This window comes from Agelaius tricolor, unplaced genomic scaffold (assembly GCF_023055355.1).
Source record: "Agelaius tricolor isolate 1412-34295 unplaced genomic scaffold, bAgeTri1.0.p SCAF_2, whole genome shotgun sequence".
In the NCBI taxonomy this organism is placed as follows: domain Eukaryota; kingdom Metazoa; phylum Chordata; class Aves; order Passeriformes; family Icteridae; genus Agelaius; species Agelaius tricolor.
In genome coordinates, this window is record NW_027269262.1 from 34,022,809 (window position 1) to 34,043,140 (window position 20,332).

A 20,332-nucleotide genomic window follows, 5' to 3' on the forward strand; every position below is an offset into this window, starting at 1 on the left:
TTGGGATCTCCTGGGTTTTACTGCATTCTCCTTTCTGTGCATAGTGCACATCTGGGAAAGTCTGCTTTTGTCTGTGGTACCAGTAGAGCAATTCACATCTCCAGGACCAGATTAAACAAATGATGGGGTCTTATACAGGCCTAATATTTATGTATGTCCTAATTTTTATAGAATACATTCCCAAAAAGTGTGTCAGATACCACTATGATGTATAGCAAAGAGGTTCTTCCTGTAGGGAGACATTGTGGTAGAGGGATAATATGGATAGGGATTTAAGAGGAGCACAGAAATACTTTGAGACAGTGTAGTATGATATGGCAAAGAGGGTGGAAAGGTAGGGAGAGGATGATCAGTGCTGCCAACTGGAGAAGATTCTGGCTTCTTGAAATGCATCACTGTTCCAAAAGATCTCAGCTCCATTTTTATCTTAAAGACTGAATGCCCAATGTTAAACTTCTATTGCCTTTTTTTTTTTTACTGCCTATTTCTGAACACCTTTTCTTTTCCCATTGTCATTGTCTTCCTCATGTGAATAAAGAGTCAGTCAAGGGCAAAGGATAGAAGAACAGATGAGGGGTGGGACATCCAATCTCTCAGACAAATGAAGTGATTGAGATCTTCCAGAATGGTGATCTGTTCCAGAATCCAGCCTCTGGCTGATGATCCCCAGTGATCCTGTTCCTGCTTCCACAATCTCTGCACCATATATGCTGTCCTTGTGTTCTTGGATTGCATTCATTTTCTTCCATACCTGCCCACATCTTTCCTGGCTTACAAAATCAGTTTCATTGTCCAACAGACTTAGTCACTGCATTGGTGAGCTTAAGGTTTTGCTCCACTCACTGTCACCAGTCAGGTTAGGAGAGCCAGAACAATAAGCAGGGAAGTGACAGATAGCAGGGGAGTTGTTGCATTGTTCATTTTGGATCAAAATATAGATGTGCCCCGAGGTGATGTCAGCCTACGACTGCTGTTTGCAAGGTGACATTCATCCTGTTGCAATACCTAGTGCTAATTTAGATGTTAATAAGAGCTTAAAGCCTTGGGTTTTTTAACATTTTTTTAACCTTTTAATTAATAGATCTATGTCTTCATTACCATCTGCATATTTCTTGTTGAAAAAGCTTTAAAATGAAAAATTAGGAAGACATCACAGGTATTTTGCATTGTATCAGCATCTTGAATAAGCTTTAGATAAATTTAGAGCTGTCTATACAGTTTTTTTGACTGTCAGCTCTGCCTGGGATGTCTAGAATTATTTAATGTAATGGAAATGCATGTGCTTTCACTGTAATTTTTATTTGACAAGAAATTTGTCATGAGAAAAACACAGAAGACTGTAACAGAGTTGTTTGCAACCAAGGTCTGATTCATAAAGTACTACATTTGATTAAACCTGGAATGGTTGAGCATCATTAATATTTCTCTTTGTCTATTTTTAGAAGATAAAGTTGGACCTTAGCTTGTATGTTTTCCTCTTTTATCCACATTTACTTTTCTACATCCTCACTTTCCCAGTCCTGTGTTTCTCTCCGTCTTCCACTCTCATACTGCTATTTTCACATCTTTATGCATCTTCCTTCCAAGTCCTTAGTACTCCAGCCTTTCCTCATATATCAACAGCCCAATCAGGAAAACTCCTCCTTTCTGCAGCCTTTGTGGAACTGTTTGCCCAACATAATATGCTCAGATTGCTGCAGTCTAATATTGCTTGATAAAGCTGTGAATTCCACAGCAGTCGCAGTGGGACATTTGCTTTACTTAGGTTACAGCTGAGATTGAGTGGCTGCTCTGCCACAAACAAATGAGTGCTTCTAGGAGAGTTTGCCAGGGTTGCAGGGAAGGGGGAATTGGTCATAATCAGGTGTGTACACTGTTTTTGTAGTTGTGGGGAGATACTTTTGGCATAGAAAAGGAAAAATCAGTTGAAGTTTCTCCCTTTCAAGTACAGTCTGTTAAATTTTCATGTGGTGTTTTATCTCCAGTCTGAAAGACAATACAGAACTGCTTTGAGTGTTTTCCCTTCTGAAGACATTTAGTGGATTTGAAAGATCACTTTGAGATTAGCAAGTATATGTCTAACCTGAAAAATGCAGATGTTAATTTGCAGATGTTATAATCCATAATGTAGTGACTTCACAGGATACCTTCAGTAATCAGTAATTTATAAGGTCTATGATAGTCTTTCTGAATGTTTAAAAAAATGCTGATTTTGCATGTGTTTATATATCTTGAGTAAGAACTTGGTACAACTTGGGTTTATTTAGTTCTTTGTTTTATATGCACCTAATAGAAATGTCCAGAGTTAGACTAGGTTGTTATGAAAAGTACAAAACTATGAATTCACTTACTTTGAACTTTTTTGTTCAGTTTTGTTGAATTCTTTTGCTTTTTTTTTTTTAATATACAGAGCCACCAAAACACATCTGTGTAACTGTGATTTTAGACTTTAGAAGTGAGGCATCTGAAATGGCGAGTTTAAACACAGGGGTATCATCTGCACTTGTTACTGTCATATTAAATTTAGAACCACATTTTTTCCTGAATCTGGAAACTGAATCCATCAATACTCTTACGCTTCATATTGTGAGGAGCAAGGAAAATGTTTTTTGAGGGCTGACAACAAATGACTCTCTTTGAATGCAGCATGATAATTAACTCACATTGGATTTCTGGCTGAGTTATTATTGCTTCAGTTGTGACAAATATATACATATTAAACTATACACCTTAGGAGTGTCTGTAAATAATAGTACTCCTAGTTCAATGATAATGGTTTTTGTTAATCTACTGTATTTTCCTTTATCTTGCAGGTTCTTGCAACAATGGAACAACTAGAAAAAGTCAGTAGTTTCCAGGAGTTTGTACAGATATTCAGCCAGTTTGGAAATGAAATGGTGGAGTTTGCCCATTTAACTGGAGATCGGCAAAATGTAAGTGTTAGTAAGGAGTTGTAAGAGATGTTGCACAGTATCATCTTCATCTTGTTATCAGGAAGGTATGGGGTCTTCTGGGATGATAAAAGAAAACAAAACAATTGCTGGTGTCCTGTCTGTGGAATATGCCCTCTCCTTGCTCCACCCAAAACACGTCTTTTGATTTTAAAGCTCAGCCTGAGAAATATGGTTGCGTTGTTTGCCCTGCATATCTTCCAGAAGCCTGGGTGTGTGTTATTTTCATTGTCTGTTGGCTTCCGTCACTTTCTTTTGGCTCTAACCTTTCTGTCTCATTACTCTGTTAGAATGTTTGTCTTTTGTTATTCAACAGAAATATTTGATGTTTGCATGCAGTGAAAGCACTTCATTATCTTAAACTCCAAAGGGATTCTAATAAAGCGTCTGCTTGGTGGCTTGTTAGAGTTTGGTTTATTATTATTATTATTATTCTGAAACATTTTTCTAGGTTTAGGTTGAAACCTTCTTATGTTAGGGCAATGAGTTTTAGTTCTCACAGGCAGCTACTCTTTCAAAGCCTTTCATCCATACTAGAAGCTTTTTTCCCCACTACTTCCATGTAAATTTAAGGGTGTGCTAAGGCTTAAGACTTCCGCTGTGAGCTGTGGTTACTTTCCCTTGATAATCCAGTCCTCTGCTCAGAGCTAAATCAGGGTTTGGTATAAATATACATAGTCCCTAATATCCAGCAAAATTCAGAAATCTGCTTGTAAAAACAAATTGGCCAGCATCACGTGTTTCCTTTTAGTGTTGATGTGTGCATGCTTGGTGTCAAAGAACTGGGAAAGCTACTTAAAATTAAAGGAAATACCTGCTTAGAAGTGAATTCTTTTTTTTTCTCTGAAGTATTTTTTCCCTGAAGCAGTTGTTCCTTTGAAAGGGAAACATGCATTAATTAGGAAGTCATAGTCACTTTTCAACTACATTCACTTTTCAACTGGATTTTCAGTGTTAAGTGGTCTTCTGCTCTCCCCTCTGTGCCTACTTGATTCTTTTGGGAAGAGTGCTACATTACCACTTTTTCTGTTGTGTCAGGACTTTCTTGATGTGCTCAGTTTACAGTGTGTAAACTGCTATGTGGCACTACTGGTTTTATGGGGAGGGGGCATTTTCTCACAGTATTTTTAAGTGTGCCATAAATTCTTGAGTGCCATCAGATTTATCAGTGTGTAATGTCAGAATTTCAGAAATCAACTGTTTTCTTGTTTCATTGTTTTATTGATTTGGTTTTTAATGTGATTTTGATTTTAAAGATTTTCTGTAGTTGCTAAATACAGACATTATTAAAATGTCAAAACAGGCAGCTGCTGTGATTTATCTGGGTGTTTTTGTTAATCTAGGGTATATTAGGATTAATTACATCTTGTAAAGCTTCAGCTCATCCCATTCAGTTGCCTGTTTGACACTCAGCACTTAGCTGTCCTCGTGAGCAGTGAGAAGCTGGTAGATGTAGCTTTCTGAGTTCTTCCTCTTGTTAGGCCCTCTTGCATGTTGAGGGATTCATGCCCTCTTCCCCCACATCCTGGTTTGGAGTCTAAATTCTTCTATTTTGATGAATTTTGCTGGGTATAGTTCAGTTTTGCAGGTGTATCCACATTTGCCTGGAAAGTTCATGATAAGTTTCTGTACTCAGAGCAGAGAAATACCAAGGAATTGCTTTTACAGCCTCTTAAGACTTTTTTTATTACTGGTAGGTAGCAAATATAACACTGAAGTAGAGAAAAGATTTAGTTTACATTTCCTCCACTGTAGTATAATGAAAATCAGGTGTTCTCTGTTTCTGCCTTACCCTCCCCTCCATTTCAGAAAATACTTCCTGGCAGCTATTCTTTTCACTTCATTTTTCTGTTTTATGAATAATGCCTTATGATAAAGGTATCAAAATTAGCAACAGTTTACATAACATGCTCTATATCTTGGAGATCTTCCTTCTTTGAAATCTGAGTTGAATAGAGCCAAGAATAAATCCATAAATTGAAGTCTGTCTGAAAAGTAAGTTCTAGATCATGACTTAGGCTGAAAATAGCGGTTGTCAGAAATTAGAAAGCTTTCTCACAACCATTCACCTGCAAGAGTTTTTTTTCCAGTCTCACAAGTTAATATTTTAGATACTGTGTAATATTTGGGTCTTTTTTTTTTTCTTTTGGTGTTTAGGACTTGAAGGATGAGAAGAAAAAGGCCAGAATGGCAGCATCTAGGGCTGTTCTTGAGAAGTGCACTATGATGCTCCTGACTGCTTCAAAGGTGAGTGAGTTTGTGCACCCTTACACAACTTGGCTAAATCACAAAGCATGGCATCTGCCAGGAGAGCTGACTCTCCTCTCTCACTCTCTCACTTCAGATTTCATGCTAAAGGAGGGTGTAAGTGTAAAGAATGAGGAAAGAAAATCTCTGTATTCTGAGTAGCGGTGTGAATTCAGCTTAACAGCAGTTTAGCAGAAAGAATTCTGTATTCTAAAATAATTTTCTAGACTTGCCTTAGCAGGAAGCATTCATTTCAATATACTGCATGTGTAGTCTTTCATAATAGTTACTCTGCTTTCTTTAAAAAGACTTGTCTGAGGCATCCAGACTGTGAATCTGCTCGTATTAACAAAGATGGAGTTTTTCATCGGATGAGACTAGCTTTGGAACAGGTGATAGAAATTGTAACTGACTCTAGACCAAATGGAGAAAGTGAAATGGCCCCCATCAGCATATATTCTGGCATCAAAGAATTCAAGGTAAGAGTAGAAATAATATTGTTTTCTACAGCCAATAAAGTACCTCTTAACTAGGCTTTTGGGGGAAAAGAATTGGTTTTAGATTTGAGATCATGGAGCTGCATCTCTTCAGAGGTGTTGACTTAAATAACTGTCTCAAACTGTTAGAGAATCTGTCAAGAGGTGACTATAATTTGTCGTTGCCAAAACACACCTCTCCTTCTGAATCAGTGTGCATTCAGAACTCTTAATATGTTGTTGAGGTGATGCATTGACATTGAATAAACTGAAGTATCAGGATCTGCTCAGACCTTCATTAAAATAGTTGTTTGAGAATTCTTGCTTTTTAAGTGTTAATGTTTTTAAAACTGCACACAAAAATATTCTTACAAACATTTAAATGAGCAAACTGGCATCTAAAAGAAATGTTCTGAATTGAAATTGTAGCTCAATGGACTTTTTTCCTCATAAAGGCTTTTCTAAATTTCATACTCCATTAAGAACAGTTAATGAGCAACCGTGGCTTACTGCTTTTGAGTGTGTCACTTTGATTCAATTTATTTGTTTATCCATTTCCCCTCTTTGAATTTCCACTGAAATTTTTTGAGAGTGCCCCAAAGTATTAAATTTGCTACATACATATTTTTAGAAAACTACTCAAAATGGATTACATGGATGTGGAAGGATCAAACAAAATTGGAACATATATTTAATTTCTGAAACTTCCTGAGTTTAGAAACTTTTTATTGACAGCAGTAGAACAATGATGTATTTGCTGTTATTCCTGATAAGGAATACAATTATATATTTGCTGCTATTCCTGATAAGGGGCTAGTAAACTACTAGTTGTATTATCACTTTTAAGGAACATCCCAAACCCCAAACCGAAGGTCTGGACACAAGGAAATTGTTGGATTACTTTGAACATAAGGGAGTAATTTTAAAAAGCATTAAGGAGAAAAATAAAATGTAAAATGATAGATCTGCTTTCTGCATTTGCGTCACAACTAAATCACGTAAATTCTTAAGGAAATGATGTGCTTCTTTTTCAGAATAAGGTGGAAGGTCTCCGTGAGAATCTTTATTTTCTCTCAAAAGAGAACCTTTCAACAATGCTGGAAGTTATCCTGGAACACACAGAAGACTTCACAGACTCTGCCTATACCAGTCATGAGCACAGAGAGCACATTTTGGAGCTGTCTAAACAAGCTAAAATGGAACTAGAGCAGCTGGTTTCAGTGTGGATGCAAGCTGTAAGAGCTTTTTAGCAAAGTAAATCTTTTCATCTCTACTTTGAATAGAAATTTTGAATGCAGTCTTTCTTCTGGTCTAGGAAGAGAGAACTGGGTGTATTCCTCACAGTGGGAGCTGATCAAGGAAGCCAGTTTGTTCTGTGCTTTTGCAGCTTCCATATGTTCTGTCCTCCCCCTACCCAGTGGTATTGCTTCATTGATTCTTTGATGGCTAAATTAGGCTACTGATGGCAGTAGACTAATTTTAATGAAGATGAGAGTGTAAACATGGCAGTGAACAGAAGTATCATTGCACAATCTTAAACAGTGAAGTCTTTTGGTGGAGTAGTTCAGAGATTTCAATTGTCTTGATCCCATAGCTGTGACCACAGTTTTCTTTCTTGTTTTCAACTGAAACAGTTAAACTATTGGAAAGGGAAACATTGTAAAATTTGCCTGGGTTTTAATATTATAGAGAGAGAAGAGAAACAGTAAGGCTATTTTTGTCTGTCCTTTTTTTCATTATTTAAATGATGGTAGCTTTTAGAAAAGAATGCTGTTAAGCCTGCCTCTATCATTTGTCTTACTTGTTCCTTGAAAATGATAGAAGATACATGCAAAAGGGGAAGCAAAAGCAGAGATGGAAAATGCAGCTTCTGGTTTTGATGCTGACTTGCTTTCAGTCTTGCTCCTGGGGATATGTGTAGCACAAGGTCTTATCAACGCTCCGAAATAAGGCATATGTGTCCTGGTATAGGATATTTACTTAACTGAGTGTATGTCTTATGACAAAGCATTTTTGTTCCTTTTTTCTTCTTTGAATCAGGTACTGCTGTCAGGTGTGTTTTTAATGCAGTAGTGTAGTTTGAAGGGCATATAAATCTTACTGATAATACAGAATATTGTTATGACAAACAACACACATACAGAATATCAATTTTATAGACTCCCTTTAACTATAGGAGCTAAACCTGTGATTAGCTTGGTGTTGGTGGTTAGCCCTGGTAGGCAGCTGTGCAAACACTGCTCAGCAGTAACTAACACTGTGTTGTCAGCACTGCCTTTATCACAAATCTGAAGCAGCAGCATGCCAGATTTATAAAGAAAGTTAATTCTATCCCAGCCAAAACCAGGATACGTGGTTATTTCTTAGCTCTTTACTGGTAGAAAATAGTCACCTCTAAATAATTTACAGGCTTCATTTCAAGAGATATAAATGAGAGCCTAGTTCAAGATTATGCATATTTATGATCTGTGAAAATAGTTGGACATGCACATGTGTGCTTGTGCATTAAGAATTTTCATTAATAAATAACCCAGCCTAGTTGTGACTAAAGACACAGTAGCAGGAAAAATAATAACAACTCACTGAGGTGGATATTTGGTTTCAGCTCAACAGTTTCATTGCAAGGTGAATGTTCTGAAGAACCAGTCTTATAATTCAAAATAAAACATTTGGTATAACATTTTTAAAGAACCACTTTATTTTAAAAAGATGTTTATATTAAAAAAAGCCTTAAATGCTTGTTTTACTTTAGGATGGTCAGGTAGATGATTTCTGGCAGATGTCAAGGAAACCCTTTCCCTGAAAAAAGCTCAGTGAAGTTTAGAAATTTCTGTTGAATACAAGCAGACAATCAGATTGCCTCACAATTGGTTTTAGATTTAATTTGGTGATAAATGTTTCTATAAAAGAATTTTTCTAGTAGAATACAGACAGGCTGCATAAGTGAGAGTATCTCATCTAGAAAGAAAAGTCTGTCTTCTAAAGCTTCTTGAGCTAACGATATGATGTCAAGGTGGGGTTTGCTGGGTTTTTTGTGTAATGTCTTGTTGGCTTCTTTCTTTGCTTTGTAGCAAAACCAAAAGACAAAGGATCTCATGGAAGACTTGGAAGTAGCCATTTTAAAAACGTGCCAGTGCATGAATGATCTTAAAAGGGAGGTAAGTACAGCTTAAGCAAGATATGGTGAATAAAAGTTTGAATTTCATACTTTTCATCCCACTGTAAAATGGGGTACTGTACCCAAGAATCCTGTTGCCTGCTGATAGACAAGAGTAACCAAATCAGAATTAGATCATGGATCTAGCTACATCATCTTTGTCCTTACTGATTAGAAATCTGTTGGCTGCAAAGGTTCATTGCTAACCCAAAAAAGAAGTATTTGGAAGCAAGTACTATGTCTGTTACCATTATTTTAAATGTAAAGGCAAACTTCCCTTGGGGATGCATACATCACTGTTTGTAAATACATTTTCTTCTAGTGTGTGCCTAAATTAATAAACTACATTTGCAGTTTATTTGTATTAAACTTTTCCTATTGATTTCCTTAGCAGAAATGTGTTATGACAGTGCCTTATACTCAGGGGTTTTTTCTCAGCAGTTGTCAGCTATGTGTGTGTCTGTAGTACATTGTTCTTTTCCTAAGTGCAAGTATGCTGAGGTCAGCTTGCATACACACATGGAATAGCTGCCTCATTTGGTACATGGGATGGACTGCACTTGCTGCTCAGGGTCTTCACCCTTCCTAGTGAGGGTAGCATTGGTGCCTTGTCTGTTCCACAAAACTGAAGCAAATAGAGAATCTGATTTCTGGCAACTTCCTAAATATTTGCACATGATTCTGCTATCCTTTCAACTGCTTCAAATTGCTGTTCTTTTAAGCAGATGGAGAAATGAAGATTAAGAACAGTGAGTTTCAACACAGAGCAGTGCAAAGATGTTAGAGAAATGTGGTGAACTTGTTTAGGCTGAGCTGTCAGCTCCTGTAACTGGAAAATCTCAACTGCTGAAAAAATTGTGCTCCCCTTTTTTACCATAGGCAGAATGAGAAATTTTGTCTTCTGGACTGTAGTTCCTGCAGCTGTCCTGAAGATTTGAACAGTGCTTTCAATCTGTTTCAGTTCAGTTGCACTTCTGCTGTCAGGCCCAGTGTTAGGCTCCAGAAAGTGGAGGATAGATAATTTTTGCACTTTTATTATGTGCTGGTTTGTAATTTGGTCACCATTATGGAGGAAATAGACAGCAGTGCTTTGCCAAAGTGGCCTTCACTTTGGAATGTGAGCACTTCACAGTGCTGTGAGATTATCCTTCTTGAGCAACATTGTTCCCAGGTGCTGATTGAGGTGGAAGAGTTCCCAGTCAAATTAGGATGTGACTATTTAATTGCATAGATCATAAAGCCACAGGTGGCTGGAATATGTTGTGTGAAAGAAAGGATTCATGCTCTTAGAAGTAAATTCAGAGAATTATGTTGTTTTTGTTGTTCTCTGTGTAGTGATTGAATTGATCCCAGAGTGGCCATGCTTTTGTACATGGCTGAAGACTCTCCTGTCAGTCTGACTTGGGGTGCCCCAGTGTGTCAGTCAGGATTTCTACTGGTTAAATTCAAATACTGTGACTATAATTAAAATGTTTTTGAGAGCCTGAGTGGCTGAGAACAAAAGACAGCCTTGTTAAAGTAGTTAACTCTCTGTCTTTTTATGGAAGAAACAGAAGTTGTATTCCTTTCTTGAGATGATTTTACCGCTAATGATCAGAGACAGTATTAAGTAGAAGTATATTTCTATTTTGGATCAGGATGAAAAGAATCTCTAATGAAAAGGTGATCTCTATGTAGTCTACATATAAATGAGAATTGCCAGTTCCTACTCCAGCATTACAAGCCTTTCAGATATCCTTTCTTCAGAGTTGACTTCATTTCTGGGATTAGTGATTTGTGCTAATTTTTAATGCCATGTGAGCAATGTTATATAAATAGTTTATAACAGGTTGTCATAGCTTGCTTTTCCCCCTCTAAAAAACAATTGCAGCTGGTTTTGAGGCAACAATTCAATTTTCTTGTCCTTTGAGAAATTAAAAAACCAGAAGAACCTAATTCTGGATGCACAAGAAGTACTGCCAGAGGAAGGGGGTAAAAATGGAATCCAGTGAATTAAAAACCCCAGCATACCATTCCAGTAAAAACTCTTCTCTATGGAGTGAGTTCCAAGCTCATCACATTCATAAGAGCTGGAAAAATACTTCCTCTTGAACACCAAGTTTGTTCTGTACTCGGTCTAGTTTAGTAAAGTGAGTGCAGTATTACAAGACTCACAATAGTCCTAGGAGCATATTCTGCTGTTTCTAAAGAGGTTGCTATTTTGGTTTTAGCAATGTTCTTAAGATGGGGCTGATTGTAGGGTGCAGGTAACCTAGTGACTAGTTAGTAGAACTAGCAGCAGCTGTCACTGATACCTGTTTTCAACCAGGGTCATTCAGAGGACAGTTTCTGAGTCTGTATATGGATTTAGAGATGTGTTTAAATGAGAAGCTTCTCCTTGCTTGTTGGGAGATTGAGACTCCTTCAAGACCCATCTCCTTGTAGAAAAGGTGCTTTGTACTTTCCTAAGGCTGTGTCACAAGCTGATTATATTCAAGCTTTTCTTTGCATTACTGATAATTCTAATTTCTAATACATTATAAATTCAGTTTTGTGTAGCTTCAGTCTGATTCACACAGTTCAATGTGTGTTCTTTAGGAGAAGTGGGATGGCCATTGTGCTTTGCTTATGCCAAACTTGGTGACCCACAGATTCATACATCTGGTTTTTCCTCAGCTGTAACATAATCAGAAAGCAGTGGTGTGATGACTTAATGGCCTCATTTTACCCAGCTGCTCTTTTGTTTCTCTCCATATTTGGTTGTGAAGTTGTTTTTTCTTGTTTGTGGGGAGAGTTTTTTGGCTTTTTTTTTAATTGCAGTGGATTTTATCTTTGAATAGTAATTGAAGAACTAAAACTCCAGATAATAAGCAAGCTGTATAGGAGCTTTCATGCCAGTGAAGTTTTTGCTTCTTGAAAAATTAATCTGTCTCCTAAGCTTGTTTGACTTGGTACTGGATAGACTTTTTTTTTTCTGTTTCATGGTTTATCTCTTCTTCTTTTAATGCTATTCAAGGTCCACAGTGCAGCAACATCTCTGGCAGCAGATCTTCTAAAATACCATACAGATCATATGGTTCTCAAAGCATTAAAAATCACAGGAGTAGAAGGAAATCTTGAAGCTGTAGCAGAATATACTTGCAAGCTATCAGAGCAGAAAGAACAGCTTGTTGAGGTGAGTTCACACCTGCTTTCATTGTATAGGACACTTAGAAAATGAGTGGCTGGATTTCCATCAATCTATTCTTTAGGAAGGCTTTGGTCTGTGTTTTTGCAGTTTTATTTTATTTTCCTAGTATGCTGTTGAATTTTGGATTGTTCTTGTCAGGGTATGAGCCAGATACATCACATCACCATGGCATGCAAGTGTTTTAGAAGGGATTTACATTTGTGCCCATTCTCCTCATGGATCTAGACTCAATCTGTATGTAGACATTTGGCCTAAAATATTAAGTAAAAAAGTAAGTTTCTAGGTCCAAGAGGAAATTACCACCCCTTTCTTTCAAGCAGCAGTCATCCAGCAATAGCTGAATCCAGGTATACAAGAATGCTGGAGATACACAGTTAAGTTTCTTAATGCAGTGAGTTTGATTTTTTGAAGATTAGTCAAGAGGGCCACTGAAAATCTTCCTCCTTTGTGACAAGCAGTGTGTGGAGGGGATTTCAGCCACATGTAGTTTGTTGCTGTCTCTCACAGATGAGCAGAGGTACCTATGCCAGCAGGAGACATACAAATATAGATCACTTTGATCTGAAATACAGTGATGCCAGCAGCTGTACTTGCATGGTATCCAATACTCATTTCTAAAAAAATATTATATACAGGGCTTGAGGATTCCTCCCAGAAATATGAATATGCTGAAGTAACACCCTTGAACTTCCAGGACTGGCGGAACAATGCTTTGAATTTTTAATTTCAAATTTAATGTCCCCTTGATCTGTGGCTATTCAGTATTCTAGTGAGACATCAATTTTTTTTCAGGCATAACCAAAGGTTAAATAATGCTTGTGTGTGAGACCTTGCAGCATGTCTGATGATGTGCAATAAGTTTCATACGTGCTGTCTCTGTCTTACAAATTCCTTTTGATCTGAAAACTTCCATGTTCCTTTCAACCCAGAGTTCACTCTGGGTTGATGATGATGGAAAGATGAAGGAAACGGTATTACTTCCCTAAACTAATTTGGCACTGATTTGCTCAAAGATAATTTAGTCCATTGGATGATGATGAAAACCTAAATTTTCCACATGCTTACTTATTGCTGAATAAGCCTGTTCTTATTTATTCTACAGTTTTTCCAAGTTCTATATATGTGTGCTTACTTTCAGTTTTATTCAGTCATAAATATGTGAAATTGTTTTTGTTTTACTTCAGTTATTAAGACTTTCTTTTCTGTTAATGGTTTTCCACACCTTTCAAGTCAGGATTTAGCCCCATTTTTATTATTAATTCTCCCTGAGTAGCACCCAGGGAGTGCAGTCCCCAGTAAATATTTGAAAGGACAATCAATAACTTCATGTTTGTTTGTACACCTTATTTTTGTATGTACACCTTTTCTCACTACTAATAGATGTACATTTTTTACAATTCTTTTAATTTTTTTGAAATAATTCAGATGTGTCGCTTACTGAGGCATGTTTCTGGAACTGAGCCCCTTGAGATAACTTGCATACATGCAGAGGATACCTTTCAGGTCACTGGCCCACAGGTATGTTCAGCTTTTAACTGGCCTCTTCTGCTACACATAAATCAATAAAAATTACTTGTGTGGATTTTTCAGGAGACCTAATGTATACCTGTTCAAAGCATTCATTTCTAAGAAGGAATTTTGCTCTAGTGCTGGGTGAGAGCTAAAAGAGCACTCATCAAGCCTGCAATTGTCAGATGAATACACTGTGATAATAGTAGCAGTTTAATTCTGTGTTTTGCCTGGGGAGGCATTTGTGAATTCATGTGGAACACTATGTACTGGGACTTACAGCAGCAAATGTTTTGTTCTTTGTCCAGATAATTTCTGCTGCAGAAACCCTGGCATTACATCCATCTAGCAAGATTGCAAAAGAAAATCTTGAGGTGTTCTGTGAGGCCTGGGAGTCTCAGCTGAGTGACATGTCTCTGTTGTTAAGAGAAATCAACGATGTGTTTGAAGGAAAAAGAGGTAAGAAGGCTGTGTAGAAATAGAAAAATATAACTTCAAATCTAAGAATTTTAAGTGTGATTTAGGAAGTTCTGTTTTCTTAAGAGTGGAGTGCAGTAAACAGTTCCACATCCTGTGAGATCTAGGTAGCAATACACAGATATGTTGGGTTTGTATAGATGTTAAATCAGGCTGCTGATTGGATTTTTTCAAATAAAAGCAACCAAATCTATAAAGGCCTGATTTACGTAAGATTAGCTATGTTTAATTTTCTGCACTGAGATTAGTTCCAGCAAAATTGAATGGAACTGTTCAAAGGACACAAAAGTGTTTGACTCAGTACTTTGCCAGCAGTGTCCAAATACAAGGGGTGGTAGGGCTTTCACCCACCCCTTGTTTTGTCTTGCACATATCATCAATTCATGACAGTCAACATACAACTTGAATTGTGACATGTTTAATTAATGTCCTGTATTTGTAGAAAATACATATATACATATATGTTCTATACTGTCAGCTTGCCTTGTATTCACTTCATAATGTAGTGAATGTAGTTATTTGATTTTTAAACTGCTGTCCTTTCTCCTGGATGGAATTTCTGACGACTCTGCACAATCTTGGGATATTTTCTCTGGTTGGTAAGTTTATTGGTATTTGTACAACATGTAGAAGAAAAGCTTGGAATCTTAAGGAAAAAAAATTCTATGTCTACTTTTAGCATAGGGTAATTTACCTTTAGAATGGAAGGCATTTTGGTTTTCATTTTTATACCACATAATTTTCTTTCAGATTATTTCTTTAGTGTAGCCTGTCACACTTCTTATAGCTATGTCTTTGTTTCAGTCTTTAGGGTATAATTGCATACAGAGAGAATGTAATGTATAATAATACTGAATGTCTTGTATTTTAAAGAAAATTGCTCAGGTTCGAAAGCTTAGATTTAGCTAAATATGGGCACTTAATTTTTTGTATCTAAGATACAGAAAATGTAAATCCTTATTCAGGTTAGATGACACTTTATCAATGATACAATACTTCATCTTGCTATTGAGATCTCTTTTCATTTTCAGACTTGATTTTGTAGTTTAAATTTCTGTTCTTGATTATTTGTGTGAGCAGTTCTTTACTGCCAGCATTTTGAGCACAATAGCAACCAGTCATGGGGTGTAATATCTTAAATTGTTGCTGCTGGTTGGTGAATGACTGTGTGCCTGAGCCTCGTAAAAGACTTGTAAAAAGAAAACATATGTTGAAATTCTGAGTGGGTTTACAATAATTGTGTGTACTTCAGGTTATTGGCAGTTTGAGACTTCTGAGAAAAATGTGATTGTTATCCCAGCTGTTCTTCCACCTTGTTCTGAAATACCACATAAATATGTGCAGAGAGCCTTTTTATGGGCCTTTCAACTTTCAGCAGATTTTTTGTTTGTTTGTTTTGAGAGCCAGGGTCAAAGTCGCTTTCCTTAAAGAGAATATTTTATAACATGAAACTCAAATTATGCTATTATGCTATTGTAAATATGTTAGAATAAATTTTGAATCTTTAGGAATTTGGAATCTACTGATCATGCAGTATCTGATTTTTTTCATATTCATACAATGGTCTAGCAAGGTTGAATGATAACCTTTTTATATATTTATATCTACCTGTGTGTGTGTGCATACATATATATAGATAGATATTATTGTATTTAAAAATAATAGGAAGAGAATCATGCAGCCACAGCAAAGCATATCCTTGGCTCTCCAAACAAATTGTTCTTGATGTCAGATGCCCAGCCTCCTCTGTAGTTAATAGCTTTCTCCTGGGGCTGCTGATGGAAGATAACACATTTTCCGTAAGTGGTATTTTCCACTTTCTTTAAAGCATCATTTCACAAGGGCAGCCCAGTGTCCTTGCTTGAAGGAGGGAAAGGAGAATAGGTAGGTGTTGCTGAGCAGGTTGGAGGCCATCATGAGTGATGCAGTGAAGACTTCTCTTGTTTGGCATAACCACACAAGTGTGTTCTTGTTAGTGGCTCTCATTTCCTCAGTCTTTCTTTCAGCATAAAGTGTTCTGATACCACCACTGGTAAGATACTGAGCATTGCCTGTGTTCTCTCTGTGGCCTTGGGTGTGTTAGATCTTGTATTGCCAAAACACTGTTGAGTAATCTCCATTTTCCTTGTCACATGGCCCAGACTTTCCTCTGAATCTGGAGTTTTTCATAGTTACCACCAATTATGTCCTTAGAAGTAATTTGGTGTCTTATATCCACCCGTCTTCTACAAAGTTTTCCCCTCTATTGTGGGCTAATCTGGTTTTGTTTGTTTGTTTGTTTTCTCTTGTTGGACCTCGGAGTGACTCTTGTCATTAAAAAAAAAGGAGGGGAAAAATCTCACCTAAACACCCCCAACTTTTTTCTACCAGAAAATACCCTGAAGTTACTTTGCCACTTCCAACCTTTTTCTTCTCCAAGAAAACACACCTGGTGATCCAGTAAATAAATGAAACGAACATATGTACTTGCTAAGAGGTTATAGGAGCGGCATTCACAAAACTTTTGCCTCCAAACACAATGGAGTGCCAAAATATTTGATAAGGCTTTATTCTTCTTGTAATTCATTATACTTGTCTTAATGTTGAGGTTGGTAAAAGTGTCTTTATTTTACAGACTAAAATGTATCAAGTGCTTTATTCATAGTAAAATTGTGACTGTATGTAAGAAAAGATAGAATTACAGTAAGAGGTATATTTTTTTTTCTTCTCAGTTTAAAATCTTGTATTTTTGTACTACCAATTTAAATGTTTGGCTTTGTTAGAGAGTTCAGAATACAGCTTAAGATGCAAAAATTGAATGGTGACTAAATGTGCTGGACACATCAAATAAAAGAAGCATTTTTTGGATTACACTAGATTCACATTATTTATACTCATTTCTTTATTTTCATGAGCAATTGCATAGCTTCTTTATCCAGTGGGGTTTTTTTTTCATAACATAAAATGAGGTATTTCTCTTGCTGAGGCTCCAAATGCACATGGGAGGAGCTGGATTTAACTTGAAAGTGAAGCATATTTTACTCAATTTTAATGAAATTATACCAGAACATGCCCAGATTGAAAAGGGCTTCTCCAGGGTAGCAGGATTCACAGGCACGACGGGGTGGGGGAGCTTGGTGAGCACAGCACAGCCCAGTAACCCTCATTTGTATTTGGGAAATATTCCTGTGCTGTGCAGAACTGTACAGCTAGGTAGAGTTGTCCTTCTTTGCTCAGTCCTAAACCACTTTTTAATCCAGTGGTGAGGAGGCCTGTTCTCCACAGTGTTGGTGTGTCCAGGCTGGAATGAGGAGGGTGACAGGCTCCTTGAGAGGGTCAAGAGCTCCTTCTCCCCTGCCAGGCATGGGAAGTTTGATTCTGCCCACAGAGGGATTGTTTGGTTCATTTCCATTTGGTGCTTAACTCTGAGGCTCTTGCACTTTGAGATGAACCACATGACAAAAGTACCTTTCATCAATCCAAGCTGCTGGATGTCAGCCAAGCTCTTTTTTCTAATGTTTTGGTTTGAACATGGTGGAGAAGAATGTAAATAAATGATCCTCTGGTTTGCTGCCTTGTAACTGGGGTAAGAAGTGAGAGAACGGTTTCTGAAGATACTGAAGTATGATTCTGAATATACTTCTCTGCTCTCCTCTTTGGTTTTGCCCACTTGATTTGAGAGGAGTTGAATGACCATGAGATTTCTGAAGGGCTGTAGGTGATGAATAGGTGATACAAATCAGAATTAGGAAGCTCAAATTCCAGCAAGAAGAGTGAAGCAGGCATGCTGCCATACTCTCAGAGAAGAAGTGACATCAAAAGTGGGAATTGAAAGTTGAAAAAGGGATATTATGGAGGGAAAACCAGGACTGGAACTAGTAGAAAGCAGAAAATTGGAAGACAGAGAATGAAATAATGAAAATTAATTTTAAGTGAAAAAAAAATTAAAAAAGGAAAAGCATGTTTAAGAAAACACATTAGTAAAAACAAAGGCAGAGTAAAATAAAAAGATGACCATCATGTGGTGAAAAAAGCCTCATGATATAATAGCAAAGATCTGACACACAAACTAAAGAAATTAAATACCTGAAAAATTACGTATGTATATTCTGCTAATGGAATCAAATAAAAGTTCTGTGACTACACTGGTGGAATTAAGTATTTTCTGATTAAGTAAATTATCTCTGACCTGAGTTGATCTGCTCCTTTGAAAGGTCTTGGTATCTGTGGGTCCAATGAAGTGTGTCTTTTTGTGTGCATGTTTTGTGATCCTTAGGGTTTTTTAAAATGTTCCGAGAAATAAGTAGTTAGATCTTTCTTCTTTTTCAATATGGTGAGCAACGAAACCCTGCTAAGGTAAATAATGAGAATTACTAGAAGACCAAGGCAATTTTTATTTTCTTCTGTTTGCCACCACTTTCCATTTGGTTATGTCTATGCCTGCCTTGTGTGTTCAAGTACTGTGTCATGGCAGTGAGCATTTTTATTCCATTTGTTATGTCAAAGCTTTCTGTGTTTGAACTTTTTAACAAGACACAACATGTTTTTACATAGCTCCAAGGAGATCTTTTATGCTGCAGCATTTAAAATTGTAAGTTCACTTTTGTTCTTGGTATGTCTTACATGCCCTTTAGCTGATGTTTTGATGTATAGGATGTTGTAAATGACTTCTCGTAATTTGTATTGGTCTTTAGAGGACAAATTTGCTTGGATACATGTTTGGGCAATTAATATCCGAATAACACTGCATTCTGAAAAAAAAAAAGGTTACGCAGCTTGTGCCCTGTTAGCTCATTCATCTTTTGCAAGACTGCATGGGGGAAGGAAAAGTGATCTTAGGAAGGAAGGTTCCATTTTTCCTATTTTTTAAGAGGGTTGAAGGACACTTGTTGGCGTCCTAAAATTGTAGGAGTCAGTTGCCTAGATACAGAGATTTTGATCTTCCTGTTGTGTCAGGAGATAAAGGGCATGCTTTCAAAAAATCCTGAATGCACAAAAGAACTGTCTTCTGAGGACTCAGAATGGAATTTCTCTAGGAGCTGATACAAGAGGAGGAATTAGCAATTGTAGCAACTGAATCTATTGTAATGAATTCAAGACTTCGTAGACTATTATATCTTCTGGTAATTGAAACTCTAATCTTGGGCTGTTAGCTCAGGCAGTGTTTCTTCTTGAAAATAAAGTCTTACCAACTTTTAGGTAACACCCAAAAAGGATTTTTTTTTCTTAATTTATTTTGCTCAGATTTGGAATATTGTAGGCTCCTGGCAATACAAGAAACAATTCAATAAGTTTGTAAAATTCTGTAGAACTTCCTTCTTCATAAAATACAGTACACATGGGATACGTGTAGTACAGTACAACATGAGAGTTTTATTTGCATTACTTAGGAAAACCTGCCTGTGTATTTCTCACTAGTGGCACTGTCTACTCCAAATTTCAGACCATTCATCCCATGCCAAGAAAAGCCATACATGGAGCTACAAATTTATGTTCTGTATTTTGCAACAAAGTGAGTGCATGTAGCTAGTGAGTCATGGGAGAGAGTTGCTTTACTTTCCTAGTGAAATACATGCAGGAGACTAGAAATATTACTGAGGGAAATGTTCAGAGAAGCTTTCTTAATTGCCAGTTGTTAAAATCTGAGCAGTACAGAGCTCTTGGTCTGTCTCTGAAAGCATGAGACAGAGGATCTTCTGCAGGATTCAGAGAGGAGGAATTACAGGTAAGTAATTTGCTTTTATAGTACTGCAGTTTTAGGAAGGATGAAGTAAGGCATTTGATCCCACTGATTAAAATCTATATATAAATTTTGGTATAAACCTGTGTGTTCTTCATAGGAGAGAAGCGTGTCTACCTATCACTGCCCAGACCAGGGGTAAGTTGCTTTTGGGTTTGTTGTGGTTACTTTGTATCTGCTGTTCTCTGATTTCTTTCCTTGTCCCATCCCCATGGGGACATAACAATATCTTGGTAAAATGCATCCTGACTGGATGGCTGACACTAAAATATCAAAGTTTGTCAATTTATTAAGTGAATAATAAGCAGACTGAAGACAAATGTAACTAGTTATGTTGTGTGCTTTAGTCACTTTGATTATACATAAATTTTAATTCCTGTTCAATAATGTTTTTACCACATAATCTACTTTCATGCTATATAATTAAAAAGTACATTGTTGCTATTAAAACAGTAGGAATATGCTGCAATATACTGAAAATTAAAACAAAAATAAATCATACTAAATCAGACTTAACATTGTAGCCTGAGTTAACCTATTTGTAACAAGGGTTCATGTTCGAGCCTGTTGTAGCCTTTTTAAATAATGGGTTCTTTTCCTTCCTTGATCTTAAGTATGTTTAATGTA

The 20,332-nt window shown here is 36.9% G+C and overlaps 1 protein-coding gene across 1 annotated transcript in view; it reads left to right on the forward strand.

Annotated features, from left to right (window-relative positions):
* Positions 1-20,332, forward strand: part of CTNNAL1 (catenin alpha like 1) — a 58,249-nt gene that overhangs the window by 30,255 nt on the left and 7,662 nt on the right. The window contains exons 4-12 of the mRNA XM_071455630.1: positions 2,814-2,933; positions 5,109-5,198; positions 5,507-5,677; positions 6,709-6,909; positions 8,746-8,832; positions 11,827-11,985; positions 13,426-13,518; positions 13,818-13,968; positions 19,806-19,843. Of these exons, the coding sequence (XP_071311731.1) occupies positions 2,814-2,933; positions 5,109-5,198; positions 5,507-5,677; positions 6,709-6,909; positions 8,746-8,832; positions 11,827-11,985; positions 13,426-13,518; positions 13,818-13,968; positions 19,806-19,843 (1,110 nt within the window). The remainder of the gene's footprint in view (positions 1-2,813; positions 2,934-5,108; positions 5,199-5,506; positions 5,678-6,708; positions 6,910-8,745; positions 8,833-11,826; positions 11,986-13,425; positions 13,519-13,817; positions 13,969-19,805; positions 19,844-20,332) is intronic.